Source organism: Moschus berezovskii, chromosome 4, assembly GCF_049115385.1.
Source record: "Moschus berezovskii isolate FMDL1 chromosome 4, NW_MosBer_1.0, whole genome shotgun sequence".
Lineage (NCBI taxonomy): Eukaryota > Metazoa > Chordata > Mammalia > Artiodactyla > Moschidae > Moschus > Moschus berezovskii.
The window spans coordinates 27421858-27437734 of record NC_142463.1 but is presented as its reverse complement, the minus strand read 5'-3'; the positions used below and the strand labels follow the sequence as shown (position 1 = coordinate 27437734).

At 45.3% G+C, this 15877-nt stretch overlaps 1 protein-coding gene across 1 annotated transcript in view; it reads right to left on the bottom strand.

The window, feature by feature from the left end:
* SHISAL2A (shisa like 2A) overlaps positions 1-13496 on the bottom strand; it is a 28090-nt gene extending 14594 nt beyond the window's left edge. The window contains exon 1 of the mRNA XM_055403224.2: positions 13013-13496. Coding sequence (XP_055259199.2) covers positions 13013-13194 — 182 coding nt within the window. The 5' untranslated portion in view covers positions 13195-13496. The remainder of the gene's footprint in view (positions 1-13012) is intronic.
* Positions 13497-15877: the final 2381 nt, after the last annotated feature.

Genomic DNA, 15877 nt, shown 5'->3' with positions numbered 1-15877 from the left:
ATCACCTGTCCTTCCACCCTCAAGGTAATTTCTGACCCAGTCTCTAGTGGGTCATCACGTCAGTGTGGACTCCATATCTAGAACCCCTTTTCTGCTGCTGGTCCCTCACCCCTCAACCTCATTGCCTCTGCACCAAGTCAGGCCCTGGTCATCTGGTCTCCAGACCACTACCTTCTGGCTTGTTCAGGGAGCCACTGTCTTTCTGTTTCACATGATCCCTTCCCATCATCTCCTACATCAGAATTTTACATTTCCTTGAAGGCCCATCTCAATGGCTCCTCCTCAATGCTTTCCTTGGTCCCCTTTCTCTTTCTTTTCTTTTCCCAAGCCAGGCCTACCCAGCTAGGACACCTTCAGTTCAGTTCAGTTCAGTAGCTCAGTTGTGTCTGAATCTTTGCGACCCCATGAATCACAGCACGCCAGGCCTCCTTACTCGGGGTCATTAGCACTTTCCACTTGATCAGGGAGTCCAGTGTGGTAGGGAAAGAGCAAAGAGCTTTGGAACTCTCACAGACCCACCTGGTGAATTTAGGACCCAGATCTGTAACTAACTTGATATGACATCTTGATGAAATTATTAAACCTGTTGAGTCTCAGCTTCTTTGCCTGAAAAGTGAGAATAATCAAAACACAGCACCTCTCAGGTGGTAGTGAGGGTGAATGATATCTATAATATTCTTGGCACATAGTAGTTCAACATATTCCTCGTGTATACTTTGTAGGTATACTGAGACCATGTTTAACTGGCTCTGTTCTCCCCTTGTACGAACCCTAGCACATAGTACGCACTTAGCAATGATTATTGAGTACCTAATTTGTGTCAGACACTGTGGGATGTTCTCCCAGTGGTAGGACCAGGCTTGGCTGTGTGCCCCTTCTGCCTACGACTCCTTCTGCAGCTTTTCTGCCTTCCCTAGCCCAACCCTGACCCCAGCCTCAGATTCCTGCCTTTGCCATTTCTGCTGGATTTCATTCCCAGCTAGCTGATAGTTATCTTCCAGTAAACAGAAACACCTTAGAGCTTTGGAGAGTCTGCTTTCCCAGGGCTAAATAAATTATTGGTTATTCCTACAATGGAATAGTATAGAGCCATTAAAAATATGTTTCCAAATAAAATTTAAGATCAAGGATAAATTCTGATGAGTTAATGTGAAGTGAAAAAGGCAGGACCCACTACTAAATATATAGTGTAGCCCTAACCTAAATACATAAATATAACATGTACATATATAACATAACAAGGTGAGGTTGAATGGAAATACACTAAATGCTAATGGGCTGTCTCTGGGTATAGCACAGGCTGTGGATGTCCTGTCCATGTCCCACTGGATCTTACAATTCTGGAATATTCTGGCCAGGGTTTCAATGCCAGCATATGTATCTCTTTGCCTGAAAGCTTTCTTGGGCCCAGAAGAATCTCTGCACACTGAACAGGTCAAAAGTATAGGAAAATGGATGCCTCCCTTCTCCCTCCAGCATATAGCCAACGACTAAAAGAAACTGATATGTAAATACCCAGCTTCCTGGCCCTCAGGTGGGATGACTCTGAGATGCATGTTCTAACTACAGTGGCTGGCACAGTTTAAATACTGGTGGCCCTTGGTGGTGACTTTCTTGGTAGCACACCATCATTAGCTCCTTCCCTTTCCCATCTCACTTCCCCACCCTGAACCGGTATTTTCTAGGATTGTTTGTCACATAAACTGCTTGCCTTAAAATCCTTTGTTTCCCAGTCTTCTAGGGAACCCAAGCTAAGACACTGGGGATCTCCCATGATTGCTTTTCTTTTCTGTTTCTCCTGTCCTTTCTATATTTTTCCCACACTGAGCATGTAGTACTTTGCAGTTCTTTAGTGTTAGTTTAATACTTTTTAGTTTAGTATTTTAATTAAATATTATTTCCTATTTTTAGATCTACTCACTGTTTATAAGGCTGTTATCTGTGGCTCAGATCATGAACTCCTTATTGCCAAATTTGGGCTTCAATTGAAGAAAGTAGGGAAAACCACTAAACCATTCATGTATGACCTAAATCAAATCCCTTACAACTATACAGTGGAAGTGACAAATAGAGTCAAGGGATTAGATCTGATCGACAGTGTGCCTGAAGAACTATGGATGGAGGTTCATGACATTGTATAGAAGGCAGTGATCAAGACCCCAAGAAAAAGAAATGCAAAAAGGCAAAATGGCTGTCTGAGGAGGCCTTACAAATAGCTATGGAAAGAAGAGAAGCGAAAGGCAAAGGAGAAACGGAAAGATACCCATTTGAATGCAGAGTTTCAAAGAATAGCAAGGAGAGATAAGAAAGCCTTCCTCAGTGGTCAATACAAAGAAATAGAGGAAAACAATAGAATGGGAAAGACTAGAGATCTCTTCCAGAAAATTAGAGATACCAAGGGAACATTTCATGCAAAGATGGGCACAATAAAGGACAGAAACAGTACAGACCTAACAGAAGCAGAAGATATTAAGAAGAGGTGGCAAGAATACACAGAAGAACTAAAAAGATCTTCACAACCCAGATAATCACGATGGTGTGATCACTCACCTAAAGCCAGACATCCTGGAATGCAAAGTCAAGTGGGCCTTAGGAAGCCTCACTACAAACAAAGCTAGTGAAGGTGATGGAATTCCAGTTGAGCTATTTCAAATCCTAAAAGATGATGCTGTGAAAGTGCTGCACTCAATATGTCAGCACATTTGGAAAACTCAGGAGTGGCCACAGGACTGGAAAATGTCAGTTTTCATTCCAATCCCAAAGAAAGACAATGCCAAAGAACGCTCAAACTACCACACAATTGCATTCATCTCACACACTAGCAAAGTAATGCTCAAAATTTTCCAAGTCAGGCTTCAACAGTACATGAGCTGTGAACTTCCAGATGTTAACTGGATTTAGAAAAGGCAGAGGAACCAGATATCAAACTGCCAACATCTGTTGGATCATCAAAAAAGCAAGAGAGTTCCAGAAAAATATCTATTTCTGCTTTATTGACTATGCCAAAGCCTTTGACTGTGTGGATCACAACAAAGAAATTCTTAAGGAGAATTACAACCTGTGTGGAAAATTCTTGAAAAGATGGGAATACCAGACCACCTTACCTGCTTCCTGAGAAATCTGTATACAGGTCAGGAAGCAACAGTTAGAACTGGACATGGAACAACAGACTGGTTCCAAATTGGGAAAGGAGTATGTCAAGGCTGTATATTGTCACCCTGCTTATTTAACTTGTATGCAGAGTACATCACGAGAAATGCTGGACTTGATGAAGCACAAGCTGGAATCAAGATTGCCAGGAGAACTATCAATAACCTCAGATATGCAGATGATACCACTCTTATGTCAGAAAGTTAAGAAGAACTAAAAGGCCTCTTGATGGAAGTGAAAGAGGAGAGTGAAAAAGTTGGCTTAAAACTCAACATTCAGAAAACTGAAATCATGGCATCTGGTCCCATCCTTCATGGCAAATAGATGGGGAAACAGTGGAAACAGTGACAGATTTTTTTGTTTGGGGGGCTCCAAAATCACTGCAGATGGTGACTGCAGCCGTGAAATTAAAAAATGCTTGATCCTTGGAAGAAAAGTTATGACCAACCTAGACAGTATATTAAAAAGCAGAGACATCACCTTGTCAACAAAGGTCCTTCTAGTCAAAGCTATGGTTTTTCCAGTAGTCATGTATGGATGTGAGAGTTGGACTATAAAGAAAGCTGAGTGCCAAACATTGATGCTTTTGAACTGTGGTGTTGGAGAAGACTCTTGAGAGTCCCTTGGACTGCCAGGAGATCAAACTAGTCCATCCGAAAGGAAATCAGTCTTTCATTGGAAAGACTGATGCTGAAGCTGAAACTCCAATACTTTGGCCACCTGATGTGAAGAACTGACTCATTGGAAAAGACCCTGATGCTGGGAAAGATTGAAGGCGGGAGAAGGGGATAACAGAGGATGAGATGGTTGGATGGCATCACTGACTCAATGGACATGCGTTTGAGTAAACTCCGGGAGCTGGTGATAGACATAGGGAAGCCTGGTGTGCTGCAGTCCATGGGATCACAAAGAATCAGACACGACTGAGAGACTGAACTGACTGACTGACTGATCTGGAAGATTCGTGCTCAGGTTGGGACCACACCCTTTACAAGGGACATTTATGGGTACCTGGCTGGGAAAAGCCTATAAAACTAGGATCCTTTGAGGTGTGGGTGAGAGAATTGGGGGGATGCATTCCAGATCAGCAGACAGTCAGGTAGTAGGCACTGCACTGACCGTCTTCCTGGGGATAGGGGAACCAGCTTCAAGGACAGAGCTGGGAACAACAGGGGAGGGTCCAAGGGGCAAAATCTGTCCTTACTAGGAGTTCCCTGGTGGTCTAATGGTTAGGATTCTGGGCTTTCACTGTCATTGCCTGGGTTCAATCCCTGGTCAAGGAAAGGAGATCTTACATACCATATGATGTGACCAAAAAAGAATAAGTTCAAAAAATGAACTTCAAATGATCAGAGTTGTCCCATGGTGAATGTACTGCCTTAAGAGGTGGTTACGTTTTTTATTACAGGTTTGCACAAGACCTGGATGAATCCACTTTTCAATGAAGTTAAAGATTCTTGTGGCCTGAAGAGCCAGCGAAAGTGAAAGTGAAGTCGCTCAGTTGTGTCCAACTCTTTGCGACCCTGTGGACTGTAGCCCACCAAGCTCCTCCGTCCATGGGATTCTCCAGGCAAGAATACTGGATGGGTTGCCATTTCCTTCTCCCAGGGATCTTCCCGACCCAGGGATAGAACCCAGGGATCGAACCCAGGTCTCCCACATTTCAGGCAGACACTTTAAACCCTGAGCCACCAGGGAAGAGCCACTAGCCTTCTAGAATTTCACAGACCTACAACTCTGAAAGATAGGTAACCCACTGTGACTTCTGGGAAAGAACTGGAGGGGTGATCTAACATTTGTTAAGGTTTTTTGAGTCAGGCAGTGCTAAGTTTGAATCCTGGCTCTCTCACATGTAAGCTGAAAACTCCTTCACCTTTTGACCTTCATTTTCCTTCATTCATAAAAATCACTATCTCACCAGGTGTCCATACAGATTAAATGAGATAATGTATCTACTGTGCCTGACTGCCAGTTCTGCCCTTCAGCAAGGCTGCAGCCCTTGGGCTCGGCTCACATCTTGATCAAAAACAGAAACTACTGATAACGGGTGTTTGGAAAGTCACGGTGATAACACCAGCTGCTTCTCCACAGGGAGTCTTCATTTCCTGAGACATGCTTTTAAAGACAGCAATTCTCCTCTAGCATTATCCAAGGAAACAGTGTTTACCTGCAAATTTTTTAAAGGCTAGCTTTTATGAAAAGGGCTAAATGGAGTCCAGAGCAAAACAAGGTCTCCACCCTGCAATAGTGGGGCTCACCAGGAACATGCCAGAAGGGTTATTTCAGGGTCTGGAGTACACCGATCACCTAAATGTCCTGAGGACCCCAGTTTCCCTTCTCCACTTTGAAATTGTCTCTGATGTTTATGAACCATGTTCTAGCCAAGCCCAGGGGGCTTCCCTTGTGGATCAGTCGTAAAAGAATCCACCTGCAGTGTCGGAGCCACAGAAAACATGGGTTTGATCCCTGAGTTGGGAAGATCCCTTGGAGAAGGGCATGGCAACCCACTCCAGTATTCTTACCTGGAGAATCCCATGGACAGAGGAGCCTGGTGGGCTATAGTCCATAGAGTCACAAAAAGTCAGAAACAACTGAAGTGACTTAACATGCATGCAGGAAAAGTCAGCCCTGCAGGCTGCCCTTGGGGTCATAATCTTTGAAGCACACTGATATGCAATGTGACCTCACAGCTCACTTCACGCAACCCTCCACCTTCCTGTTTGAGCCACTAAAGCACTCCATGCCTCAAGAGGGTCCGAGGCAAGGAGAGGAACCACAAGGGGTGGTGCGGAATCGGGTGGTAGGAGTGGAATGGGATCCTGACTGGGTGCTGAGGTGGTTACTCATTTCTGTATCCCCAAGTGCCACAACAGTGCCCAGAAGACAGCAGAGGGTCAGCCAGTGACTTTTCAAGTGATCTGAGTAGAGCAGGTTCAGTTCAGTTCAGTCACTCAGTCGTGTCCGACTCTTTGTGACCCCATGAATCACAGCACGCCAGGCCTCCCTGTCCATCATCAACTCTTGGAGTTTACTCAAACTCATGTCCATTGAGTCGGTGATGCCATCTAACCATCTCATCCTCTGTCATCCCCTTCTCCTCCTGCCTTCAAACTTTCCCAACATCATGGTCTTTTCAAATGAGTCAGATCTTCGCATCAGGTGGCCAAAATATTGGAGTTTCAACTTCAACATCAGTCCTTCCAATGAACACCCAGGACTGATCTCCTTTAGGATGGGCTGGTTGGATCTCCTTGCAGTCCAAGGGACTCTCAAGAGTCTTCTCCAACACCACAGTTCAAAAGCATCAATTCTTCTGCACTCAGCTTTCTTTATAGTCCAACTCTCACATCCATATATGACTACTGGAAAAACCATAGCCTTGACTAGATGGACCTTTGTTGACAAAGTAATGTCTCTGCTTTATAATATGCTGTCTAGGTTGGTCATAACTTTCCTTCCAAGGCGTAAGCGTCTTTTAATTTCATGGCTGCAATCACCATCTGCAGTGATTTTGGAGCCCAGAAAAATAAAGTCAGTCACTGTTTCCACTGTTTCCCCATCTATTTGCCATGAAGTGATGGGACCGGATGCCATGATCTTAGTTTTCTGAATGTTGAGCTTTAAGCCAATGTTTTCACTCTCCTCTCACTTTCATCCGGAGGCTCTTTAGTTCTTCTTTGATTTATGCCATAGGGTGGTGTTATCTGCATATCTGAGGTTATTGATACTTCTCCCGGCAGTCTTGATTGCAGCTTGTGCTTCCTCTAGCCCAGCATTTCTCATGATGTACTCTGCATATAAGTTAAATAAGCAGGGTGACAGTATACAGCTTTGACGTATTCCTCTTCCTATTTGGAACCAGTCTGTTGTTCCATGTCCAGTTCTAACTGTTGCTTCCTGACCTGCGTACAGGTTTCTCAAGAGCAGATCAGGTGGTCTGGTATTCCCATCTCTTTCAGAATTTTCCACAGTTTATTGTGACCCACACAGTCAAAGGCTTTGGCATAGTCAATAAAGCAAAAATAGATTTTTTTCTGGAACTCTCCTGCCTTTTCGATGATCCAGCGAATGTTGGCAATTTGATCTCTGGTTCCTCTGCCTTTTCTAAAAGCAGCTTGAGCATCTGGAAGTTCATGGTTCACGTATTGCTGAAGCCTGGCTTAGAGTATTTTGAGCATTACTTTACTAGCATGTGAGATGAGTACAATTGTGCGGTAGTTTGAGCATTCTTTGTCATTCCCTTTCTTTGGGATTGGAATGAAGACTGATCTTTTCCAGTCCTGTGGCCACTGATGAATTTTCCAAATTTTCGGACATATTGAGTGCAGCACTTTCACAGCAATATCTTTTAGGTTTTGAAATAGTTCAACTGGAATTCCATCACCTCCACTAGCTTTGTCCATAGTGATACTTCCTAAGGCCCACTTGACTTCACATTCCAGGATGTCTGGCTCTAGGTGAGTGATCACACCATTGTGATTATCTGGGTCATGAAGATCTTTTTTGTACAGTTCTTCTATGTATTCTTGCCACCTCTTCTTAATATCTTCTGCTTCTGTTAGGTCCCTACAATTTCTGTTCTTTATTGAGCCCATCTTTGCATGAAATGTTCCCTTGGTATCTCTAATTTTCTTGAAAAGATCTCTAGTCTTTCCTATTCTATTGTTTTTCCTCTTTCTTTTTTCATTGATTGGTGAGGAAGGCTTTCTTATCTTTCCTTGCTATTCTTTGGAACTCTGCATCAAATGGGTATATCTTTCCTTTTCTCCTTTGCTTTTCGCTTCTCTTCTTTTCATAGCTATTTGTAAGGCCTCCTCAGACAGCCATTTTGCTTTTTTGCATTTCTTTTCCATGGGGATGGTCTTAATCCCTGTGTCCTGTACAATGTCACAAACCTCTGTCCATAGTTCATCAAGCACTTTATCAGATCTAGTACCTTAAATCTATTTCTTACTTCCACTGTATAATCATAAGGGATTTGATTTAGTTCATACCTGAGTGGTCTAGTGGTTTTCCCCACTTTCTTCAATTTAAGCATGAATCTGGCAATAAGGAGTTCATGATCTGAGCAGGTTATGAGAGTCATTTAGACTTAGACATTTGTGGAGCAGGTCAAGCCAGGGCTTGGGACCAGACAGGCCTGAGTTTTCATCCTAGTTCTGGTACTTCTTCTCACTGAGGTAATCTAAGATAGTAACTTAACCTCTTACAAGTTTCCTCATCTGTAAAATGGAGAGATGTGGCAGGGCTGTGAATGTATAAATGCAACTAGCCCTAAAATGGTGTGAAGTAATGTTCTTTTACCACCAGACACATCCACAACTGAGCATTGTTTCCACTTTGGCCCAGCTCTCTTTCTGGAGCTATTTCTCCACTCTTCCCCAGTAGCATACTGGACACCTACTGACCTGGGTGGCTCATCTTCTGGTGTCATATCTTTTTGCCTTTTCATACAGTTCATGGGGTTCTCCAGGAAAGAATGCTGGAGTGGTTTGCCATACTTTCCTTCAGTGGACCACATTTTGTCAGAGCTGTCCATCACGACCTGTCCGTGTTATGGATGTTGATGAGGTTATGTCTGGTGGTAAAAGTAATGTGCAATGCTGTCAAGAACAATATCGCAAAGGAACCTGGAATGTGAGGTCCATGAATCAAAGTAAATTTGATGTGGTCAAACAGGAGATGGCAAGAGTGAATACTGACATTTTAGTAATCAGAGAACTAAAATGGATGGAAATGGACTAATTTAATTCAGATGACCACTATATCTACAACTGTGGGCAAGAATCTCTTAGAGGAAATGGAGTATCTCTCATAGTCAACAAAAGAGTCTTAAATGAAGTACTTGGGTACAATCTCAAAAATGACAGAATGACCTCGGTTTGTTTTCAAGGCAAACCGTTTGACACCATAATAATCCAAGTCTATGCTCCAACCACTGATGATGAAGAAGCTGAACAGTTCTATGAAGACCTACAAGACCTTCTGGAACCAACACACAAAAAAATGTCCTTTTCATCATAGGGATTGAAATGCAAAGGTAGGAAGGCAATAGATACCTGGCGTAACAGGCAAGTTTGGCCATGGAGAACAAAAATGAAGTAGGGTAAAGGCTAACAGAGTATTGTCAAGAGAACACACTGATCATAGCAAACACCCTCTTCCAACAACACCAGAGACAACTCTGTATATGGACATCACCAGATTGTCAATACTGAAATCAGACTGATTATATTCTTTGTAGTCAAAGACGGAGAAGCTCTATACAGTCAGCAAAAACAAGACCTGGAGCTGACCGTGGCTCAGATCATCAGATTCTTATGGCAAACTTCAGACTTAAATTGAAGAAAATAAGGAAAACTACTAGGCCATTTAGGTATGACCTAAATCAAATCCCTTATAATTATACAGTAGAGGAAATGAATAGATTCAAGGCATTAGATCTGGTAGACAGAGTGCTTGAAAACCTATGGATGGAGGTTCGTAACACTGTACAGGAGTTGGTGACCAAACCCATCCCCAAGAAAAAGAAATGCAAGAAGGCAAAGTGGTTGTCTGAGAAGGCCTTACAACAGCTGAGAAAAGAGGAGAAGCAAAAGGCAAAGGAGAAAGGGAAAGATATACCCAGCTAAATACAGAGTTCCAGAGAATAGCAAGGAGAGATAAGAAAGCCTTCTTATGTGAATAATGAAAAGAAAGAGAGGAAAACAATAGAATGGGAAAGACTAGTGATTTCTTCAAGAAAACTGGAGAAAGGGAACGTTTCATGCAAAGATGGGCTCAATAGAGCACAAAAATGGCAAAGACTTAACAGAAGCAGAAGAGATTAAGGAGAGGTGGCAAGAATACACATAAGAACTATATAGAAAAGTTCTTAATGACCAGGATAACCACGATGGTGTAGTACTCACGTAGAGCCAGACATCCTGGAGTGTGAAGTCAAGTCGGCCTTAGGAAGCATCACTATGAACAAAGCTAGTGGAGGTGACGGAATTCAAGATGAGCTATTTAAAATCCTAAAAGATGATGCTCTGAAAGTGCTGCACTCAATATGTCCGCAAATTTGGAAAACTCAGCAATGGCCACAGGACTGGGAAAGGTCAATTTTCATTCCAATCTCAAAGAAGGGCAATGCCAAAAAATGTTTAAACTACCATACAATTGTACTCATTTCACTTTCTAGCAAGGTAATGCTCAAAATCTTTCAAGCTAGGCTTTAGCAGTACATGAACCGAGACTTCCAGATGTAAAAGCTGGATTTAGAAAAGGCAGAGAAACCAGAGATCAAATTGCCAACATCCACTGGATCATAGAGAAAGCAAGAGAATTCCAGAAAAACATCTGCTTCATTGACTGCACTGAAGCCTTTGACTGTGTGGATCACAACAAACTGGAAAATTCTTTAAGAGATGGGAGTAACAGACCACTGTCTCTTGAGAAACCTGTATGTGGGTCAAGAAGCAACAGTTAGAATTGGACATGGAACAACAGACTGGTTCAAAATTGGGAAAAGAGTACCTCAAGGCTGTATATTGTCACCATGCTTATTTAACTTATATGCAGAGTACATCATGCGAAATGCCAGGCTGGATGAATCACAAGCTGGTATCAAGACTGCTGGAAGAAAATCAATAACCTGAGATATGACACCACCCTAATGGCAGAAAGTGTAAAGAAACTAAAGCGCCTCCTGATGAGGGTGAAAGAGGGGAGTGAAAAACCTGGCTTAAAACTCAGCATTCAAAAATCTAAGATCATGGCATCTGGTTCCATCACTTTATGGCAACCAGTTGGGGAAAAAGTGGAAACAGTGACAGATTTTATTTTTTTAGTCTCCAAAATCACTGCTGATGGTGACTGCACCCATGAAATTAAAAGACGCTTGTTCTTTGGAAGGAAAGGTATGACAAACCTAGACAGCATACTAAAAAGCAGAGACATCACTTTGCCAACAAAGGTCCATATAGTCAAAGCTATGGTTTTTCCAGTAGTAATATATGGATGTGAGAGTTGGACTATAAAGAAAGCTGAGTGCCAAAGAACTGATGCTTTTGAACTGAGGTGTTGAAGAAGACTCTTGAGAGTCCCTTGGACTGCAAGGAGATTCAACCAGTCCTAAAGGATTTAGGATTTCCTAAAGGAAATCAGTCCTGAATATTCATTGAAAGGACTGATGGTGAAGCTGAAACTCCAATACTTTGGCCACCTGATGTGAAGAGCAAGCTCATTGGAAGACACTGATGCTGGGAAAGACTGAGGGCAGGAGGAGAAGGTAGTGACAGAGGATGAGATGGTTGGATGGCATCCTCAGCTCAGTGGACCTGAGGGAGATAGTGAAGGACACACTCAGGGAGACAGTGAAGGACAGGGAAGCCTGGCGTGTTGTAGTCCATGAGGTCGCAAAGAGTTGGACACGACTTTGCAACTGAACCGTGCCTAGTATAGCACCTGGCACAAAGAAAAAGCTATAATCAAGGAACAAAAATATGGATGAACAGAGAATATATGAATATAATTCTGCAGGCGACAGCAGCCAAATGTGCAGGATTTGAAAACCTGGCCATCTGAAAATCCTTTGAAATTACAAACCGAGCTGTCTAGAAAAAGCAATGATATCTGTAATTATTAATGGCACATACCAAGCTGATTTTACCTGATCTTTATCTCATCTGACCCTTGCCCTAGTCAGCATCATCATCCCCATCTGATAAATGAAAAGACAGTGGCTCAGAGAGGATTTAAGGCAGGCTGTCCTTTCACACCTAGAGGGCATGCAGCCTCCAGTCACATACCTCCAGGGACAGGAAGATCAGTGTCTACAAAGACAGCCCACCCCATTTTTGCTGATACCTGTTTTTCAGAGCAGACTCAGGATCAAGCCCTGTTTTCTGGGTGAGGCCTTTGGAGACCCTGAGAGACTGAGATCTATTGATCTATTGCCCTCTTAGCTCCACACTTAGGTTCCAGGAATGTCAGCACTGGCCTTATCATCTCCTTCTCTGAACAAGTGAGGAGACTGGGGTCCTGTGGGTGGGGGGTTCACCGCAAATATACTGATCTGGCTTCTGCTGTGGCGTTATGTCATTGTTTAATGATGAACTTGAAGGCAACTCTGAATCTCTGGTCATCTGCCTTTGCTCAGAACTCACCACAGGACCTGACATGCTAAGTTCACAGGCAAGGGTGGCTGAAAGAATGACTAAATATGAGTGGCAACAAAAGGACTGAGGTTGGGCTGAGACTTGGGTTGAGTTGGGGAATAGCATCTGATGACCTATTAAGGCTTGGAAGTGAGGTCTAGATAATGTTTGGAGTCAGGGTGGGGAAGGAGAGGTGAGGTGGGGTTGCAGGGAGGATGAAGGAGGAGATCAGGGCTGCTGATAGAGTAAGGGCTTGGATCAGTACTGGGGAGTGGGTAGGGTCAGGGATGAGCCTGGTGATGATATCAGGAAGGGGACCCTGCTGGGCACACAGATAAAGGAGGAGTTATCCTGTTAATGCTGCAGGATGGGAGTTTGCTGTTAGGGTGGGGGTTGTTATGTAATTTGGGTTGAGGGTGGTGGATAAGGACATTTGGAGTGGGGATGAAATGAAGCTTTTCCAGGGTGGAGTTGGGGTAAGGTTCAAGGATGGATCTGAATAACGGTTGGGTTAAAATGGGGGAATGGAGCGCAGAAGCGGCTGCAGGGGAGATCTGGGTTGGGAGAGCCTGAGGGGGTAAAGGCGGGGTGGGGGTCGGTGCTGACTTTGGGGTGCGCACTTGGATGAGGATTGAGGGTTTAGCACGCGGTTGGGCCCAAGATGGAGCAAGGGGCGAGGACGGGAGCGAGGTTCTAGGGGCGGTGAGGGCCAGGGCCGGTACCTGAGCCACCACATGTAGCTGTGCTCGTAGGGGAAGAAGCTGTGCGGGTCGTCGCAGCAGTACTTGTGGTCGCGGAAGCCGCAGCAGAAGACGGCGGCCGCCTCTCCCCCCGGCCGCGGGCAGCTGAAGCCGCGCACCACCTCCTGCTCGGCGCTCACGTAGCTCGTGCAGGCGCCGCTCATCGCGACCCGCCGCCACCCCGGGTCCCCAGACGGACTGACGGACGGAGACAGCAATGAGCCCGAGAGAGAGACACACAGAGAGGCAGAGTTAAGCAGAGAGACAGAGTGACACAGAGACGGAGAGGCACACGGATGGGCGCAGACGGAGCAGCGAGAGACCGAGAGTCCCCGAGACTCGAGAGAGGATCGAGAGAGGCAATCGCGTGCGCGGACAGGTCTTGCCAAGAGAGGGGACGGAGGAGGGAGAGGGAGGAAGGAGGGAGGAGGGCCGAGGAGCGGTGGGAGTGGAGAGGGGCGGGAAGGCGGGCGGGGGACCGCGCCCGAGCGCGGGGCGGGGGGCGACTCGCGGAGCCGGGAGGAGGGAGCCGCCGCTCGTCTCGGCCCGAGGCTCCCACCGGCCCCACTCCGTTCCCGGTGAACGCACTCGGGCGCTGGGTGCTCAGACAGCCCATATGCAGGGTGGCAACGCGGGAAGCAAGTCACCGGCTTAGGTTCCACACCTGTGCTGAGCACCAGCCATTGCGCTAGGTATGCACTGTGCGGGTCACTGGGAATCCCGGGGCAGTTCCAGGCTAGTGTAGGCCACGGATGAGGGACCTGTCATCCGCCCCACAGTAGGGTCAGTACAGGTATGATTAATACACGATCTCACTTAACCTTCACAACAACCCAGAGAACCAGGGATTTTCAAACTTATTTTATAAATGAGAGCTAAGGGTCAGATGAAAGTCACTTAGCTGAGCTCTTAATTAAGCCCATGGGATTTTAACCTGGGTCTTTCTTGTTCCCAAGCCCTTGATCTTTCTGGGGTTCCCACAGCGCCTCTTTTTCAGTGACTTTTACATATTGTCATCCTTTGGCTTCCTTGCCTGCAACTTCCCTTCCCTGAGCAGCTAGCGCATGCACTGATGTGTTCACACTCCCCTGTTCACACTCTCTCTCTCCCACGCTGGCCTAGGATAAGGGGACTAGTGGATGTTCAGATGGTAACTCCACCTACCCAGGAGCAAAGCCAATAGGCCTGAGGATTCTCACATAACTTTTCCAGATCACAAGGTTAGTGTTCTTATTAGGATCAGAAGAAGCTCCTTCCTACAGGCTGAAGGAGCTGTAGGAAGCCTTTGCAGATTATCTATCTGTCCAGTCAGGGTACACTGGGGAGACCCAGGCTCTAAGTTAAGGTGCACATTTTGGCCCAGTTACACTGAACCAGAACTAGGGACTGTTGGACTTTAGTTGTCAATAATTCCTATTCAGTCAATCACAGAGTGCTTAGGCTGAGAAGGACCTGTGAATCAAAAAATTAATGGAATAAAAAAAGTATAGTGCAAATAGTAAAGCTAAGTATTCCTTCATAAAATGTTTCAGTTACATATGTCTGTATGTATTGAGGTCCAGATCCACAATGTAAAAAGGATTTCTCGTTTTGAGTCAGGTCAAAAAGGTTTGAAAGCCACTGAATCTGACACCTCCCGTTGTTCTGATGAGCAGGGACTCACACACGATTACAAAATCTTTAGCTCTCCTGATTTCTTACAGTAGTGGGGAGAGTAGGAAACAGCTGATGTGATGCCTTGAGAGTCCCCAGTTCCTCTGTCTCTTGAGTTCAATGTGAATGGGATAAATAATAGGCAGCAGGGGATCTCAAGCCCTAGCTCTACTCCTTCTCTGCTTTTTTTCTCTCTGTGCTTCAGGTTCCTTTTCTTCATCCAGGCCGGCTCCTCAGATGCTGATGTGTGCCATGTCCTTGACCTGGGCACTGGGCGCCCTGCGAGAGATCAGATCTGGGTCTGCCCAGAAACACAGTATAGAATGGGAACCAGACAGATGATCTAGGACAGGGCAGGGAAAGGGGAAATGCAGGGACCATGGCTACAGAGGGATCACCATCTGAAGGAGAAGGGGGGAGTTTTGAGGGGGTAGTATCTTCAAGGGCCACTGTAAGGTCAAATATGAAAACTGGAAGGAATTGTTTTATCCTCCAGAAAATTCCTCCTGTGAATCTCTGCAAACTGGGAACTGGATGACATACTTTCAGGGAGGTGCACTTTGGCCTCTTTATCAGGTAGAGATTAAAGAGGAAGGATTTGGAATCCTGTGGAATGGAGCAAGGTCTCCTGAAGACATGAGATTCAGCTGTGAGATACAAAGCACTCTGTTCTGGCTTTTGGCAAATTGGGAAGCTGCCAACAGTTTCCAAAGCCCTTTCCTGCCAAGAATTAGTTTCTCCAGCAACCCTGTGGCAGAGAAGGCAATGGCAAGCCACTCCAGTACTCTTGCCTAGAAAATCCCATGGATGGAGGAGCCTGGTAGGCTGCAGTCCGTGGGGTCGCTAAGGGTCGGACATGACTGAGCGACTTCATTTTCACTTTTCACTTTCACACATTGGAGAAGGAAATGGCAGCCCTCTCCAGTGTTCTTGCCTGGAGAATCCCAGGGACGGGGGAGCCTGGTGGGCTTCTGTCTATGGGGTCACACAGAGTCGGACACGACTGAAGTGACTTAGCAGCAACAGCAGCAGCAACCCTGTGGAGTGAACCAGGTAGGGATGATTATGTCCCTGAGAGAGATAACAAGCCCAATGTCACAAAGCAGCCAACGGCCCAGGAGGGACTAGGACCATGTCTGTCTAGCCAACAGTCCTCTCTGGCACTGACGAAGACTGTGGTCCCCTGTTCAGAAG